Below are 18,168 nucleotides of genomic sequence, written 5' to 3' on the forward strand. Positions count from 1 at the left end.
ATTCAAACAAAGTCATTAAATGTAATTTTTTTCAGTTCTAAGAGGATATCTGAAGCCGATCGAATTCTTTACTCGCATCTTTTATACATTCTCTTGATAAAATGTACACCAATCTCATAATTTAATTTTCCGAAAAATAATACTCTATGAAATGTTGTCATCCAGAGATAATATGATTATAGGCCTACCAAATATTTTTATTTATTTATTCCGTCCCTATTCCGGCGATTACGGCATGCCTTTACCTGCAGCTAGCCTTTTTCTATCAGTGACGTCGCTGTTTCCATATAAGGTCATGTCAAAATTCGACAAACTTGTAGACTTTACATTTTGTCAATTTGTATCATGTCAGATGTGCTATTGCCGAGCCTGAAGTTACAAATGCAGAAACTACGGATTGAAAGTGTGCAAAGTTGAAGGTTTAATTAACTAATGTAAACAATAAGGTTGCAAAATGTGCATCATGCAAAGGAACTGAGTCAAATCTTACACGTGTGTATGCCCGAGTTTTATAGGTTACACGATCAGAATTACACATATTCATACTCAGGCTCACACATCAACACGATTGCATATTCGGATTTACAAGTTTACATGTCTCGATTTTTGAACACGATTACCCTCCATACTCCTCTCTGTATGTTTGATGTTACTTGAATTGAACAGGTCGCGCCAAGTTTTTCTTATAAATATTAAAAACTGAATTTCAATGCTTGAAGAACAACGTTGAAGACATGCCATCAGTTCTGACATAATCTGGTCAAATTGAAAACAAACAATATAAACTGTTGTCATTTTCGTCGATAATTTCAGGGGATCACAAACGTTTTCTGACCAATCAGAGAGCGCTAACAACGTGTTTAAAATAGCCACGTTGCTAGCGAACAGAACAAACATTTTCTCTCTGCTTCGAGGTTAGTTTTAAAATGGCTCAGTTCAACGGAACATGGGAGGACCGAGAAATGGACCCAAGCATGGGGCCATTCCTGGATGCAATAGGTCTGTTCTATTTGTTTGACCTTACTCTTATTGGTGCTTGACGATTGATCTTAAGTTTATCTTTTTTGCGGAGACGGGGGGGGGGGGGGGTGGGTGGTTGGGGGTTGAGGAGGGTTGGGGGTTGGATGGGGGTGGGGGTGGGGGATGGTCAGAGCGTCAACGTGCAAAACAATAGCATTCATTTAATAATTCCTGAATCGTAGCTTTAGATTTATCCAGCCTATGAATTGCATAAATAGGAACTTTATTAAGCCATGGTTCGAATTCATAAACGTTGTGATATGTCTTAAGAAATTTCTTATAAAAATGATAGATTCACTATGCACAATGTCAAACACAAGACTGAAGTTTTAATTTGAGATAATCGACGTAACTGTTGTTCAATATCGGTGAAAATATGTACATATCAAGCAAATTTTTAGAAAGTAAAGCAGTTCAGGATGAATTAAGAATGCAGCATTTTTTTTTACTTTTGAATATGCCGGCGGGTCACTTTCACGTGGTCGCAAAACATAAACACTGCGTCATTGCAAAACTCTTATTTCAGGGCTCGGTGAATTCAAAGAAAAATACGCTGGTGCAAGAACAACGGTGACCTACGAAGTTAATGGAGACAAGTGTAAGATTTCTTATTTGACCAGCTTGTACCCTGACAAACCCATGGTCTATGACATCGAGATCGGGAAACCATTCGATGGAAAAGGCCCAGATGGATCAGATGTCAAGGTCAGCATCAACTGGGATAAACATAGATTACTGAAAACGAATTAAATTTGGCTGTGTATTCTTTTTAGCGGTTTTTTGTGAAAATTTAGTTTATCGCTAAATGACATGCATGTATATACGCCGGTTGTTCGATATGCAGTGTGTATTGTACGATATCTTAATAGCATTCAAATGAGCATTACAGTGCTTTAAAAGTGTTCTCCGAGGTTTGATATATGTACTTGTAATATCAATCTCTGAATCCATTTCTGAAATGCCTTACTGTACGCTGATTTAGGTTGACCTCTTGGGCAAAGACTTGTCGGGACTTGTAACGATGATCAGATAAGAACTTTTTAAGGTGTGAAAAAAAGAAAATAAAGTCGCATGGGGCTAGATCTGGAGAGTGCGGTAGATGTTGCAAGACGGTTACCTTCTTTGGCCTAGTATACGACCTCGTAACATCTCTGACCTGTAACACTTTTACACCGGAAGTTGCATTGCTATATCATCACATGAGAAAAAATGTAAAATGAATAAAGAATCTTTTTCTTTTCTTTGTGGTTCTTTTGGCAACTACATGCCTCCTACCGAGTTAAGTTAGCCATTCTTTGTATCCAAATTTCATATCAATTCGAAATAGTGAACCCTTTGGTTCGTCATCAGTAACAATATTTGCGCATTGTTTTTGATTGAATTTGACTTTAAATAATGAAAAGTGTTCAATAGAGCTATTCAAGAGTATCACCATCCACTAAATCCGTGCAAAGCGTCATTGCGCTGTGCTACAATACACATTACATATCGAGCAATCCTCGTAATTATGCCACCATAGGGTACATTTATAGTAATACGTCAAACCTACGTTTCCTTACAGTGAAATCAATTTCCGCCAAATATCGCTCACGATAAATATACTTAAGTCTTTATATTACAAGAACATAGAACTTTAAAATGCTAACATATTGACTTTTATTTTTGATTACGACTATGTAATGATTGTGCATGGTATTGGTGTATCTAATCAGTTTTAATTTTCTTAATAAATACAATGTATTATTGTCCAATTTTGTCTTTCAGACTGTATTCACGGTCGTCAGTGACAGTGAAATAAGAGAGGACGAGAAGACCAATTTTGAAGACGGCAAAGATCGGTCTTTTGTCATTACACGAAAAGTTAATGGCGATGTAATGGATGTAGTAAGTATTAATATCTTACTATAAAGAGTACAACTAAATTGACAAACCGACAACTAAATAATTGTCATCAGATTCACAATTTCCATTTTTAACGTGCTTTCAGGTCGTCGAAGCTGTGTCCGCTAATGCAAAGATGACAGGGAAAATGTACAGAAAGAAGTAGTGGACGTACAGGGTAAAGTGACGTCAGTCGCCATGAGTAACGTGACGTCAGTAGCTTTGGCTAGGACTCTTTAAAATTAGCCTACAATAATGCAATCATGAGTTTTATGATGAATTAAAAGCGAATTAAAGGAGAAGGTAGCTAGTGCGTAAAGATTGCATGTTTTATGCATCTACCTAATAAACATGCAATTATAATTCAAGTGCTTTTTAATTGATTATTGCACACCAAGAGAAATCATTGTTTACAAAATAAATTGTGAGGAATATGTTGTGTTTTTTATCCCAAACATTCCGAACACTTCTCTCAAATACAATTTAAAACAAGAGAAAACTCCATTAAGATTTACAACCGTTTTTAACAAACCCCATTGTCCTATTAACCTATTTGCATGTTCAGAAACGTTTAACAGGATAGTAACTTTACAGTTTTGATTGTTTCAAAGTAAGAAAAATAAGATGGAACAACATTAAACTCTGCAATGCTGTATCCAGAATTGTTTATTAAAAAAAAACCCTGTTCCAAATTATGAGAAGTGTAAAATCTAGGACGCCGTGACATCTCCACTTGTAAAATTTTCAAATAAAACTGCATTTTTCCTGAATTTTCCTTGCGGTCCTACGGCGATTCCATGAATTTTACAACGCCGTGAACACGCCGTGGGGACGCAGCTTGATGTGACAGGGCCTTTAGGTAAATGACTATCATTAGTTTGGAGGGTATATAAGAATGTGGAGTGCTTTCAAAACTTTTCTAAGCAACTAAATATCCTTTACAAACTTTTACAAACTTTAACGGACATAAAAAACCCGAGTCGATTAATACCACTTGAAATTTATACCTATTTAGACAATATCTGATCAATTCTATCAAGTCCGATATACAAGTCCGATGTGCTTAAGTTCTGATAGCGTACACATGTGTTTTACATAATCAATAAGGACATGGTGAATACGGGAAGTTTATGTTGACACTGTGGTATCTGGTATCCAAAGAAAATCAAACAACGCTTCTCTTTTTACCTCCTAAACGCACTGAAAAGGGACGTAATCCGCTTATGCAAATTTAATGGACGCCATGTCATTGACAGGTTGAATTTTCATTTTTATCGAGTATAATTAAGAAGAAATGTTGAAGTTAAGCGGGGGATTTGAATGAAGAGTATAATGTGTTACAGTTTTAGAAATATTTCGGAAATAAAAACCTATTTACCGTGGATACCAAAATGTATCATTATCATATATAGTGTACATGTAGAGAATTGATATAAAATATTTTAAGCTCTTTCCTTAATGAAAAAGATTATTCTTTTGATTCTGATGCAATTCATTATCAAGCCGTAATGCATTAATCCTCGTTTTGGTTCATCTTTCTCTTATCCTTGATCTGCATACATATTGTTAGGAGTCTTCCTCTTTAATCCTGCACATCTAAGAGAAAAACTGAATTCGGGTATTTAGAACAGGAATTTATTTAAATGTTTGACATCATCAAAAAATTATATTTCTCACATCTCGAAAAAATGTTTCCACAAGATTTCTGGCACTATTTTCCCCACCAAACTCACTTAAGCAATATGGATTAGAGAAAACCCGGAGTGTTTCGGATGGTTTTATAATAGCTGTACGATATCATATTCGTATCCCAGACAAAAACGACCCATTGCTAAATTCTTTTCAATTTTTATACGATTATCGACATTATTACGTTAACATCATCGTACATACTTGATATTTCCATAATTATACACACTCAGCTAGCTTGCACCCCCAACAATTTACATCATATAATATATACCACGTGGTACAAAGCAATGAACACGCCCATTTTAAGTTATAATATCGTTCAAATTAGATTTGTCGCTTTATCAAGGAAAGTTGTAATTATGATTCAATAATCCATGATTAAACATGACTAATGATTTGGGGTTAGTTATTTTACCTAAAAGCACAATCGTTTGGTTTGAACCAACAAAACAAAGTTCTTCTGATTAAAGATTACAGATGTCTTTTACAACCATATATAAAGGTTCCCGCATGGTCTGAGTATCATGTTCTTAATATAGAGATACATGTATATTATTTACTTTTCTGAGAACAATCTTTTCAACCTTAAAATAAATTGGGCATGCTTTTTAAATTGAAAGAGGACTCTACAAACATTACGTAGCCCTGATAAAAAATGCACGATGTACAAATGTAGCTAGCTTTCAGATTGGCCAGGAATACATGTACCAGTGCCATGTATTTGGATGGTCTTTTTTTGTTATACACTGTATTTATTAAAGAAAATAAAATAGATATTTTTGAAGGACAAACAGAAATCAAAACTGTACATGTATTTTTCAATTTTTAGTTTAGCGTAGCAGTTCGATATCATCACTTCTACACGAACTTTCATTCATAAAAACGTGGACCCCTTCTCTTCTTTTCAGTCCCTTATCAGCTTATCTATAGTTCATAATCTTATTTTTTAGGCTACATCAAACAATTGTATTTATCAAAATACTTTCATTTTTAAATAAGAAACATCCTAATTAATTCTAAAATGATATGTGTAAATTTTCATTTATTTTTTCATGCTCGTCAGTAAATGCAAGAATATTGTAATAATCACTAATTGCTAGATTTGCATTAGGACATGTAAATCGTGTGACCTACTTTTTGATCCGTTGTCTCTTTATCATTATTTGCTTTTTAATCATATGATAAACCCAGCTGTTGAGTTTCGGAGTGTAATTAAAGAAAAGGAAACGCAAACTATTTTAAATCATTTTTGTAAATAGTCTTAATTCTATACATGTAAGTGATATAGTGCAAAATGAAGGACGTATTTGTTAGTTAATCTGAATGAATTTAATCGATCGTTAAACTATCTAGTCCGTACATGTTAAAGACGAGTAAGAGGTCACGTTTTAAAAAAAAAAATTGTGACTCATGTGTCTAGACAAAGTTTTATCTCTGAACTTATTTTTAAAAAATAGTGCTTGTGCTGTGCCCAGGCAATTCTGCAATGTTAGAATAAAATCTATATATATCCCCACACTGAGAGAGAGAGAGAGAGAGAGAGAGAGAGAGAGAGAGAGAGAGAGAGAGAGAGAGAGAGAGAGAGTTCTTTGATTCGGTACTTATTGAAGAAAATCAAAGATATCTTTGTTTATATACAAACGCCAGAAGCCGTCCTGTCGCTGTTCAATAGACGCTTCCATTGTAGGTATGTTTGTTCTCTCTCCATTGTGAACACGTGAAGTTGGTATTGACATATTGAGAAGGTTGGCAAACAAACGATATCAATCCATTAAATAAATATGATCTTAATTTTCTAAATAATTGCAAACGCCATTTATTGCTAAATTATTTTACTATAGGTCCCTTACAGTAACGATACTTTAAAAAAAAGTTTTGCTTTTTTGGTGTTAATTTATCAATGTTTATATTTTAACGTTTAATTAGGGGGCAAGGGAATAAAAGAAGGGGTGGTTGCATGCTATTTACGGAGAAGGCTGTTGTATACTATGTACCTTTTTGCTAGCTTTTTGCTTCAGTCGTCTAGCAATTACAAGACAATGATCGTTATTTCATATAGTGTTACAGAGTGACCCTTGACATGCACAATTTATACAATACGGTTTGATCCAAACTATAGGCCTATATTTCGATCATACATGTAACTCTCGCTGATATCACGTTGAAAAGTTATGCAGCTTATGAATATTGAGCACATCAAAACTTTTCTTTAACACCTTTGGTCTAAAGTCGTAAGTTCTCTCGAAAAACAGTACATGACTGAACTTTTAAATGGACATTAAAACACTTGGTACCAATATGACAATTAGGGTGCCTCAAAAGGGAAGGAAAAAAGAAATAATGCATGTATTGCTACATGTACTAGGTCGTGGGCTGATTGTTTGTAATGTTAATGTATAAATAAAATAATTCAAAATAGTACATTTCCATTGGTTTTCGAATTGGTTCCATATTCTTTATTTATGTTAATATATATTTTGACATCACTGGATAACTTTGCAAAAGCTTACTATGACGTAATTAATTACTATTAATTCAAATGAAAATAAAATCCACTTTTTCCGTAAGAAAAGCTTTCTTAACAAGAACTCTTAGCATAGCTCATTGAGTTAAACATCAGTCTCCCCTGGTAACAATGCCATGATCAATAATTTTATCCCAATTTCAAATTAACAGTTCAGTTGTCATATTCGTCGATAATTTCGGGGGATCACAAACGTTTTCTGACCAATCAGAGAGCGCTAACAACGTGTTGAAATAGCCACGCTGCTAGCGAACAAAACAAACATTTTCTCTCTCTGCTTCGAGGTCAGTTTTAAAATGGCTCAGTTCAACGGAACATGGGAGGACCGAGAAATGGATCCAAGCATGGGACCATTCCTGGATGCAATAGGTCTGTTTTATTTGTTTTACCTTACTCTTATTGGTGCTTGACGATTGATCTTAAGTTTATCTTTTTTGCGGAGGGGGGTAGGGTGGGGGGGGGGGCGATGGTCAGAGCGTCAACGTGCAAAACAATAGCATTCATTTTATAATTCCTGATTCGTAGCTTTCGATTTATCCAGCCTATGAATTGCATATTGGGAACTTTAAACTGGTGATATGTCTTAAGAAATTTCTGATAAGAATGATAGATTCACCATGCACAATGTCAAACACAAGACTGAAGTTTTAATTTGAGATAATCGACATTACTGTTGCTCAATATCGGTGAAAATATGTACATATCAAGCAAATGTTTAGAAAGTAAAGCAGTTCAGGATGAATTAAGAATGCAGCATTTTTTTTACTTTTGAATATGCCGGCGGGTCACTTTCACGTGGTCGCAAAACATAAACCCTGCGTCATTGCAAAACTCTTATTTCAGGGCTCGGTGAATTCAAAGATAAATACGCGGGTGCAAGAACAACGGTGACCTACGAGGTTAATGGAGACAAGTGGAAGATTTCTTATTTAAACAGCTTGTACCCTGACAAACCCATGGTCTATGACATCGAGATCGGGAAATCATTCGATGGAAAAGGCCCAGATGGATCAGATGTCAAGGTCAGCATCAACTGGGATAAACATAGATGACTAAAAACGAATTAAACTTGGCTGTGTATTCTTTTTAGCGGTTTTTTGTGTAAATTTAGTTTATCGCTAAATGACATGCATGTATATACGCCGGTTGTTCGATATGTAGTGTGTATTGTACGATATCTTAATAGCATTCAAATGAGCATTAGTGCTTCAAAAGTGTTCTCCGAGGTTTGATATATGTACTAGTAATATCAATCTCTGAATTCATTTCTGAAATGCCTTACTAGCTGTACGCTGCTTAAGGTCGACCACTTGGGCACTGACTCATGGCTGAGCCAATGGCTTGTCGGGACTTGTAACGATGATCAGATAAGAACTTTTTAAGGTTTGAAAAAAAGAAGAAAAAGTCGCATGGGGCTAGATCTGGAGAGTACGGTAGATGTTGCAGTTACCTTCTTTGGCCTAGTATACGACCTCGCAACATCTCTGACCTGTAACACTTTTACACCGGAAGTTGCATTGCTATATCATCACATGAGAAAATATGTAAAATAAATAAAGAATATTTTTCTTTTCTTTGTGGTTCTTTTGGCAACTACATGCCTCCTACCGAGTTAAGCTAGCCATAATTTGTATCCAAATTTCTTATCAATTCGAAATAGTGAACCCTTTGGTTCGTCATCAGTAACAATATTTGCGCATTGTTTTTGACTGAATTTGACTTTAAATAATGAAAAGTGTTCAATGGAGCTATTCAAGAGTATCACCATCCACTAAATCAGTGCAAAGCGTCATTGCGCTGTGCTACAATACACATTACATATCGAGCAATCCTCGTAATTATGCCACCATAGGGTACATTTATAGTAATACGTCAAACCTACGTTTCTTTACAGTGAAATCAATTTTCGCCAAATATCGCTCACGATAAATATACTTAAGTCTCTATATTACAAGAACATAGAACTTTAAAATGCTAACATATTGACTTTTATTTTTGATTACAACTATGTAATGATTGTGCATGGTATTGGTGTATCTAATCAGTTTTAATTTTCTTAATAAATACAATGTATTATTTTGTGTTTCAGACTGTATTCACGGTCGTCAGTGACAGTGAAATAAAAGAAGACGAGAAGACCAATTTTGAAGACGGCAAAGATCGGTCTTTTGTCATTACACGAAAAGTTAATGGCGATGTAATGGATGTAGTAAGTATTAATATCTTACTATAAAGAGTACAACTAAATTGACAAACCGACAACTAAATAATTGTCATCAGATTCACAATTTCCATTTTTAACGTGCTTTCAGGTCATCGAAGCTGTTTCCGCTAATGCAAAGATGACAGGGAAAATGTACAGAAAGAAGTAGTGGACGTACAGTGTGACGTGACGTCAGTCGCCATGAGTAACGTGACGTCAGTAGCTTTGGCTAGGGCTCTTTGAAATTAGCCTACAATAATGCAATCATGAGTTTTATGATGAATTAAAAGCGAATTAAAAGAGAAGGTAGCTAGTGCGTAAAGATTGCATGTTTTATGCATCTACCTAATAAACATGCAATTATAATTCAAGTGCTTTTTAATTGATTATTGTACACCAAAAGAAATCATTGTTTACAAAATAAATTGTGAGGAATGTGTTGTGTTTTTTTTATCCAAAACATTCCGAACACTTCTCTCAAATACAATTTAAAACAAGAGAAAACTCCATTAAGATTTACAACCGTTTTTAACAAACTCCATTGTCCTATTAAGCTATTTGCATGTTCAGAAACGTTTAACAGGGCAGTAACTTTACAGTTTTGATTATTTCAAAATAAGAAAAATAAGATGGAACAAGATTACACTCTGCAATGCTGTATCCAAAATTGTTTATTAAAAAAAAAATCCTGTTCCAAATTTTGAGAAGTGTTAAATCTAGTACATCTATCTAGAGAGAAAGAAGGAGTTGCACAATAAGAGCGGTTATGAGTGCCTAACATTTTGTTTCAATTGTACAGTGTTTTACAATACAAATCTTATTCTATTTCAGTCTTATAGACTGATCATTGGCATGCAAAATTTATACAGTGCAATTTATTCTAGGCTATTTTTTTTCCATCGAAGTGATTTTCATCGACATGTTGAAAATGTTTGTAGCTTATGAACAATGAGCACACTAGTATACAAATACTTTTAAAAAACGGAGACTTTATTGTGAATATGCGACACAGATTTTTTTCTTCAAATCAATGTTAAAACATATAAATCCAGTATTGCAATAAAGGTGTTTTACAAAATATATAAATTTATTGACTATTTTTTAATGATGTTCATGATATCGGTTTACTATAGTACACATGTAGTTCCTGAATCGTAGATATCCGTTTGTTGTCAAAAATGTTCAACATTCTATACACAATATGAATTTGATAAAGCGATGTAATTGACTTAAGCAGCATTGTTGGAGAGAGAGAGAGAGAGAGAGAGAGAGAGAGAGAGAGAGAGAGAGAGAGAGAGAGAGAGAGAGAGAGCATCGCTGCAAAGTCTAGCAAAAAAAAAAAAACTAACACTTTTTGTGACAAAGTTAACTAAATACATATAATTCACATGAATCTATGATGAAGAAATAAAAGTTTCATGTAGCAAGACCTTAATTATTGAAACATGTTCATGTGGTACTGAAGATCGATACCTTTACCCCAAATTTAAAATCAACAGTTCAGCTTCATAATATTTGTCGTCGGTAATTTAAAGAAAATTATAAATATATCTGGCCAATCAGCGAGTGTTACAATGCATTTAAATTGCCACAGTGGTAGCCTAACGATCAGAACATTTTTCTCTCTGCATTGAGGTCAGTCCGACTTTAAAAAAACTGTTTTTTTAAAATGGCTCAGTTCCAAGGAACATGGGAGGATCGGGAATTGGACCCAAGCGCATTGGCATTCATGGATGCAATAGGTCTGTTGATTGCTTTTCCTAAGTTTAATCGGTTCTCAATAAATTGGTCTTATCTTATTTTTTCGGGGGGGGGGGGGGGGTCAAATACATGTAATTAAAAAACAGCCATAAGAAAGTCTGTTTTCTTGTTGACACTGGTTATATATTGACCTTTTAAATTAATAATTTGCAAATATTTGATTTGCGTATTGCGTTCATACTTTATCTTAATCATTAACAAATGATATAATGTAAGTAATGGACAATGCCTCCGAGTTTCCAAGATATTTTAATAACCCCTGATTAAATTTTGTTTAAAAAGGCACTGAATATTCACAAGTTTGAAATTGACAGATCTAAATAAACATGTTGTTGCTCAACACTTGTCAAAATACATTAATATCAAGCAATCATTACAAGAAAATGAACAAAACAAATCTCAAGATAGGGAATGTAGCATTTAGTGTATTTGAAAAAAAAATCCTTGCAATGCTGATGCAAAACAACTACCGTACACATTTGAACGACCCTCGTTTCAGGGCTTGGAGAATATAAAGACAAATACAAGGATGAGAGATCAACAATGACCTACGAAATCAACGGGAACAAGTGGAAGATTACTTACTTGTCGAGCATGTACCCTGACCAACCCATGGTTTATGACGTCGAGATCGGAAAACCATTCGATGGAAAGGGCCCCGATGGATCAGATGTCAAGGTCTGCATCATTCATGATATAATTGTGTAAATTTATAATGTTTAGCTGTGTAATATATTTAGTTGTATTAGCAGTAATCGCTAAATGGCATGCATGTATGTTTATAAATAGTAACATCTAATGACGCATTAAATCAAACATACCGCTTGTTTATAAGTTAATTTTCGCAATAAGTAGCATACGCTGTATCATATAGATACAAAGTAAAATAAGTAACATGTATATATTTAATTTTTTATGAGGTTTTGAAGTTAGTCTAAATTACTAGCTATTTACGACTATGTATTGGTAATGCCTAAAATTGAAATTGAGAAATAGTGTTTTCTTCCCAAACAATATTGTACGGTCAAAAATTGTGTTTCAGACGACAATGACGGTCATTAGTGACAGCGAAGTAAAAGAAGACGAGAAGACCAATTTTGAAGACGGCAAAGATCGGTCTTTTGTCATTACACGAAAAATCAATGGCGATGTCATGGACGTAGTAAGTATTATTATTTAGTAAGGGTGACTAATTAAAGTTACATCAGAAAATTCACGACTTTTATTTCTTTAATCTGTTTTCAGTTCGTCGAAGCTCCGTCCTACAATGCAAAGATGACAGGGAAAATGTACAGAAAGAAGTAGTGGACGTACAGTGTAACGTGACGTCAGTCGCCATGAGTTACGTGACGTCAGTAGCCTTGAATATGACTCTGAAATAAGCCAACAATAATGCAATCTTGATTTATATGATGACAAAAGACAAAGAAGATATAGCTAGTGCGTACAGATTGCATGTTTTATGCAATAATAATTCAAGTATATTTTGTTACGTTTATTGTACAAGTGAAACAATTGTTGTGTAAAATAAATTTGTGACATGTAATGAATGTGTTGTGGGTTTTTTTAATCTCAAAAATTCCAAACCCCCTTCACTCTACAATTTAAAGCTATTAAAAAGTCTTTGTTTGAATTTTTTTCCTGTCCTTTATTAATTTTTGGCAAGGTTTGATGAGACAGTACTGAACAGTTTTAATAAAATCATTAAAACCAAAATGAACTTAAAATTATACATTTGCAATGCTGAGTAATCCGAAATCGTGTATTTCAAAATTCCTGTTTCGACTATTGAAGAGGGTAAAATCTAGTACAGTTTTAACTACGGTGGATTTAAATATCGAACACCTGAAAGCAATACTATATGTGTACTTTTCCCACATCCACAAACTTAATAGGAAATGTCAATAGCGCGCATTCAGCAAAATATTAACAAAACTAAACGCGCATGTGACCCACTTTTCCCCCTATACACAAGGTTGTTAATATATTATCTTACCGTGCATGATATTTTCTTTTTCCAACGTTTTAAATTTTGCGTTTACTGCTATCCTGTAAATTTAAAACATGACATAACTGTAGATAGGCTTTCTGTTGAAATAATTTGATTGCATGTTGACACAAATCTGTTGCGTACTAAGTGGTTTAGAATTACATATGTTAACATTTATTGTAGGTTGCATTTCAAAATAAATATAATAAACTACATGTACTTTCATGAATTCACAAACAAGATGCATTTTGCAAGAGTTATTTCATGCATGGTCAATAATTAAGCGTGTTTTTAATTAACTAGCTAATAACGGTCATTGCGAAAAGGCAAACCTTTTGCTGAAATATGGAAATAAGAGGATTATGTAATGCACCGTTTGTGCTTATCTAAAGAGGGGAAAAACTAGTACAGGTACCTGAGTTGGATTTTAAATTTTTCCACACCGCTACAATCTAGACCTGTATAAGTAAAATATGCAGCGCCGGCGCGAAGCGAGCTCTACCGGCAAGGCGTGTGTGAATAGAAAATTCGGACTAATTGCACATTCATTCAACGGATTTTTTTGGCGTCAGTAAATCGGACCAGTAATGCATCGTTTTAATCGTCCCAGTAGTTCCCTGTAATCATGGCAATTTTTATCACTTCACACTCTCACGAGAATCAGCAAGACAAATTTAGACAGTAAAAACAATAACGATGTAAGCGACATACAGTCAATGTTACCTCTAAAGTTCACCTCAGTACACTTTCAATCAAAAATAATCGTGTGACGTCACAAACGTTTACATTGATCCGATATATTTTTTCGGAGTCAGTAAATTTTGACCCACAATTCATAGTACCAATGGTTTCCAACCTCACGTTCCAACATCACGTTCTCCCGAGAATCAAAGTAAAACCTTTGAAAAGCTTATAAGATGTGTAATTTTAAGAACATCATGCTTTTTAAGTAAATAAAACAGTATACTTCGCATACTTTTATTTCTCAGGGAAGTTTTAAAGAGTAAGACGACACTTAACCAACGTCAGCTTTGACGTCACAATAAGCACTGATAAGGGGAAATTACTCTAATTGAAGTTATTGTAAATCTGCTGAAATGACCAAAATCCTCTCAAAATCTTGCAAAGGCTAAGATAAAGAACAGCTGACGAATAAGGACATTTCTTCAAATACAGGAAACAGTTGTAAATTCCACTAATTTGGATGAATGCTCACAAATATTTACTTCACTATAATTACGGTAATTTCCTGAAACGTAACGTTATACGTAGCAGCGCCTTTTTTTTAAGGGGGTGGGTGGGTGGATGGCAGCCTCATCCAAAAAATCTTTGCAAGCAAAAAGAAAAATAAATCATGAAAATTCTAATCCTTCAGCTCTTTAGCAGTTCAATGGTTTCTTTATTTTCACTTCCATTTATTTGATGCGGGGGGGGGGGGGGGGGGGGGGGGGACAACACCATGTTCTTTTAACATGATAAGCATATATTTTTAAGCGTAAATTAAAAATAAAATTAAACATTAATTGTTTTTTTTTAAGTGGAGGGGCAAATCCATGGTAAGTCGATTTTCTATGTATAAATTGACAAAAATGAAAAAAAATTAGCATGGGGGAGCTCTATGATGAGTCAAGTTTTATATGTAAGTTTAAGAAAAAATGTCTACTGCAAAAAAGGGGGAAATCAATCAATCAATCATAATCACAATCACTTTAAAAGAGGAGATGCAGTGCAATGAATATTTATATATTAAAATCTTTATTATTTAACAACATTGTATCTGAGATTAAACTATTGTTCTACATATAAATAGATAAATTATAACAAATCTTATAAACTATGAATTATGAAAATTTACTGAAAAATAGGTATGTTTTATTTTTTGGCATTCAAATTTCACGTTGTTAATTTTATTTTATTAAATTTATTATAATTCATTGTTTGATCACATGCTGTGCTCGCCCCAACGGTCGCACCGTAAAACATATTATTATCTTGGAAAATATCCCTTTCAACTATTTCAATTGCACTTCTTTCACAGGTAAGTGTATTTTTATTAAAAATCGTCCAAATGTGCAGCATAAATATCTTGGGACAGACTATAAAAAAAAAAACCGGGCATTTAACAAGCTTTTGACCGCCTCTTTATAGCGAGCGCAGCGAGGCGGCGCGAAGCGCCGCTCGCGTAGCGAGCTCCATAGACAACGTGTACGAACGGAGGAAATTCGAGTTGAAATCTGCACATTGTTCAAAGAAAATTTTATGAGGCCACGTGAAAACGTTCTACTATCCCAGTGATCCTTTCGGTGCATAGCAACATGGTGGAACAGAAAGTGTTTCTACGTAAATTCATACCTCTACATCGCATACATCATTTTCATTTAACAATAGAAAAAATCCTTCTAAAAACATTACAGTAAACAACACATAAACTTACGTAACTGAACTTTTGCTGACATATGACGTCATTTCCTTCTCCGAATTTGTCCGACGAAAACTGTCAAGCGCAAAAGAATGTTAACTATGACGTCACAAAGATCTCGCGTTTTAATTTCCCGCGATACATTTAGAGGTGGATCAAGCATATGAACTGGATCATGTAGGAAGTACTCAGTATCAGTGTTAACGGTGACTCTTTGGCTGATTAGTTTTGTTTTGATGATATTTTTTTGCTTAGTAAATACACATGCAAGTTCCATGCTAAATTTATTGTCATATTGATCCAATCATATATGCATACGTTAGGCAGCTGTTAGGTAGGTGACAAAAAATTATTAAGCAAGAAAAGTCTAATCATTATTAGATCTACGTGCAGCCACGTCATTTTGTAATGAATAGATAAATGAAAAGAATTAAACTGTTAAAATATCTACCGGTACATGTATTTGTTATATAGTTGCATATGTGGTCAAATAATATTGGATATCACACACTAAGAAAGGGGTGAGGGCACATGTCTACAACGCTTATATAGCGTACAAAAATTAAAAAGATTTAAAACAAAATTAATGTCACTGAGGAAAATAATTAAAACACGGGTTACAACAAGGAACAAAATGAGAAATAACAAACAAAATTTATCTTTACTGATTTTAATGATCATTATTAAAAGGTAAAGAAAAGATAAAACATAATTGTATCTACATAAAAAATACGGCGTTGTGTTTATCAAAATATTTTAATACAATGTAAGTCTGTTTAACATTTTATTAATGCTCAGTGGTAGTTTGTTTAAGTGTATAAGACTAGGAAGGGGCCATTGGAATAAAAGTTTGATAATTTCGGGTTCCTTGCGGTGGTAAAAGTTTTCGAGACAAAGCCAAAGTTTTTTGGTTAGGGCAAGTCCACGGGTTGCATTTAACAATGATGACAGATGTGTGGTTCCTTCTGCGCTCGCCCCAACGGTCACACCGTAAAACATATTAATGATGTCAAAGTTAATATAAGTACCGGGAGTACTTTTCCCATGATTAAATATAGAATGTCAAAATATTGTTTTAATTTCTACACAATTCCTTGCCGTAAAATACGGAAAAAAGATTCATCAAATCAATAATGACGTCATAATGGTTCTAGCACCAAAAAGACAGTCTGGAATCATTAACTTTTTAGATATTGACCTTAAGGTCAAGATCTAGTAAATGATTCTAGACTGTCTTTTTTGTGCTAGAACCATTATGACATCATGCATAATTCTTTAAATTTAAAGGAATAATGAAGAAAATAAAACAATATTTTGACATTCTATATTTAATCACCGGAAAAATAAGTCCGTTACCTATATTCAATTTGACTTCATTTTTAAGAGGAGGACAAGAGCTTGTTTAATGTCGTTTTTGGAGAGGCTGTAGGCAATCTAGATGTATTTCATTGGTCAAAAATGGACAAAACTCCGAGATTTGTTACTTTTACCCTTCATATTTCATAGAAAATGGTTGTTTAAAACATGATTTTTCACTGTGTTTACCAAATATTTTAGCTCTTGAACACCCTATGAAACAAAGATATTGTTATGATGCATCATTAAAAGAATTTATATCTTAGATTTCATAAACCTGTAGGCACCTTTAATTTACTAGATCTTGCCCTAGGCGCTTTCCATTAACGTTGCTCGCCGGCTTAATCGGCAACGGTTTATTGCGTTGCCAAAATCGCTCGCCGGCGACGCGCGTTCCAGCATCCGGCGACGAATTAGGCAACACCGGCAAATCCGGCGATGCCGGTTATATGGAAAGCACACTTAACCTTAGGATAAAATAGGATTTTTAAATGGTATAATTCACTTTTGCAGACAAGGCAAGAAGTTTTTAAAAAATGTAAATATAAGCATTAAACCATTATTTCTTCAAAGATAATTATAGTCTCATAGCTAACGCGCGTTTATCAATTGGTATGAACACACCACTGCAGTTATGAGACTGTAACTTAAAAATCAAAGGCCGGAACGGCCACAAAGGCGTCGAGCTGACATTTTCTTTTATATAGAATATATATGATATCAATAATTTGAATTTCTTCAGGGCCAGTTCTCTTCTATATAATTATAGTCGTATATCAAATAATACTAGAATAAAAAAGCAAATTAATTATGTTTTGTGTTGCTTTTAAAAAAAAAATCAGTATATTTCCTTATAAAATAGGTAGTGATGCGTTTATATAATACAATAACTTATCATGGATACAAAAATCAAAGAAATATCAAAGTTCAAAAAAAAATATTTCTCTTTCTGCTTTAAACAGTCTTTAAACAATTTTCACAGGTTCATAATTTGAATAATTAACAGTGTGTGTCCCCAATTATAATGATAAAACATACTTTTATTTATATCAATTCCCGTTTGAAACATGATTACCTATGGTATGATTGTTTACAAACAAATCCACAACACGTGCTATCTAAAATGCTCGACCAAAACAACTGCATTATCGTGTTTTCTTATTGCAACAAAATCACTAGATACGTTTATCGCTTACATTTATTTTGGAGACCGTGCCCGATAAAAAATAAATTTACATATCAAATTTTATTTCTATCGGGCACGGTCTCAAATTAAAATTTAAGCGATAAACTAAATTACTATTTAGTAAATGTTTACACCT

General features: G+C 34.0%; 3 protein-coding genes across 3 annotated transcripts; all 3 read left to right on the forward strand.

Annotated features, from left to right (window-relative positions):
• Window positions 1–839: 839 nt before the first annotated feature.
• Window positions 840–3,335, forward strand: LOC105319563 (uncharacterized). The gene is made up of 4 exons (XM_034472243.2): window positions 840–999; window positions 1,547–1,725; window positions 2,785–2,904; window positions 3,008–3,335. The coding sequence occupies exons 1-4, from the start codon at window positions 927–929 to the stop codon at window positions 3,065–3,067; spliced, it is 432 nt and encodes a 143-aa protein (XP_034328134.1). The 5' UTR covers window positions 840–926; the 3' UTR covers window positions 3,068–3,335.
• Window positions 3,336–7,325: 3,990 nt separating this feature from the next.
• LOC105319548 (uncharacterized) lies at window positions 7,326–9,759 on the forward strand. The gene is made up of 4 exons (XM_011417135.4): window positions 7,326–7,486; window positions 7,961–8,139; window positions 9,207–9,326; window positions 9,430–9,759. The coding sequence occupies exons 1-4, from the start codon at window positions 7,414–7,416 to the stop codon at window positions 9,487–9,489; spliced, it is 432 nt and encodes a 143-aa protein (XP_011415437.1). The 5' UTR covers window positions 7,326–7,413; the 3' UTR covers window positions 9,490–9,759.
• A 1,143-nt stretch (window positions 9,760–10,902) lies between these two features.
• LOC109617543 (hypothetical protein) lies at window positions 10,903–12,627 on the forward strand. The gene is made up of 4 exons (XM_020063817.3): window positions 10,903–11,062; window positions 11,581–11,759; window positions 12,124–12,243; window positions 12,327–12,627. The coding sequence occupies exons 1-4, from the start codon at window positions 10,990–10,992 to the stop codon at window positions 12,384–12,386; spliced, it is 432 nt and encodes a 143-aa protein (XP_019919376.3). The 5' UTR covers window positions 10,903–10,989; the 3' UTR covers window positions 12,387–12,627.
• Window positions 12,628–18,168: the final 5,541 nt, after the last annotated feature.

The sequence above is a fragment of the Magallana gigas genome, chromosome 5 (genome assembly GCF_963853765.1).
Source record: "Magallana gigas chromosome 5, xbMagGiga1.1, whole genome shotgun sequence".
Taxonomy (NCBI): domain Eukaryota; kingdom Metazoa; phylum Mollusca; class Bivalvia; order Ostreida; family Ostreidae; genus Magallana; species Magallana gigas.

What these genes read in the sequence shown, in the direction of transcription:
- LOC105319548 (XM_011417135.4), top strand. Translation starts at nt 7,414, where the DNA reads ATGGCTCAGTTCAACGGAACATGGGAGGACCGAGAAATGGATCCAAGC. An exon ending in CAGATGGATCAGATGTCAAG is followed by an intron (nt 8,140 to 9,206) that starts GTCAGCATCAAC and finishes TTTGTGTTTCAG; the next exon opens with ACTGTATTCACGGTCGTCAG. An exon ending in ATGGCGATGTAATGGATGTA is followed by an intron (nt 9,327 to 9,429) that starts GTAAGTATTAAT and finishes ACGTGCTTTCAG; the next exon opens with GTCATCGAAGCTGTTTCCGC.
- LOC109617543 (XM_020063817.3), top strand. Translation starts at nt 10,990, where the DNA reads ATGGCTCAGTTCCAAGGAACATGGGAGGATCGGGAATTGGACCCAAGC. An exon ending in CCGATGGATCAGATGTCAAG is followed by an intron (nt 11,760 to 12,123) that starts GTCTGCATCATT and finishes ATTGTGTTTCAG; the next exon opens with ACGACAATGACGGTCATTAG. An exon ending in ATGGCGATGTCATGGACGTA is followed by an intron (nt 12,244 to 12,326) that starts GTAAGTATTATT and finishes ATCTGTTTTCAG; the next exon opens with TTCGTCGAAGCTCCGTCCTA.
- LOC105319563 (XM_034472243.2), top strand. Translation starts at nt 927, where the DNA reads ATGGCTCAGTTCAACGGAACATGGGAGGACCGAGAAATGGACCCAAGC. An exon ending in GCCATTCCTGGATGCAATAG is followed by an intron (nt 1,000 to 1,546) that starts GTCTGTTCTATT and finishes CTCTTATTTCAG; the next exon opens with GGCTCGGTGAATTCAAAGAA. An exon ending in CAGATGGATCAGATGTCAAG is followed by an intron (nt 1,726 to 2,784) that starts GTCAGCATCAAC and finishes TTTGTCTTTCAG; the next exon opens with ACTGTATTCACGGTCGTCAG.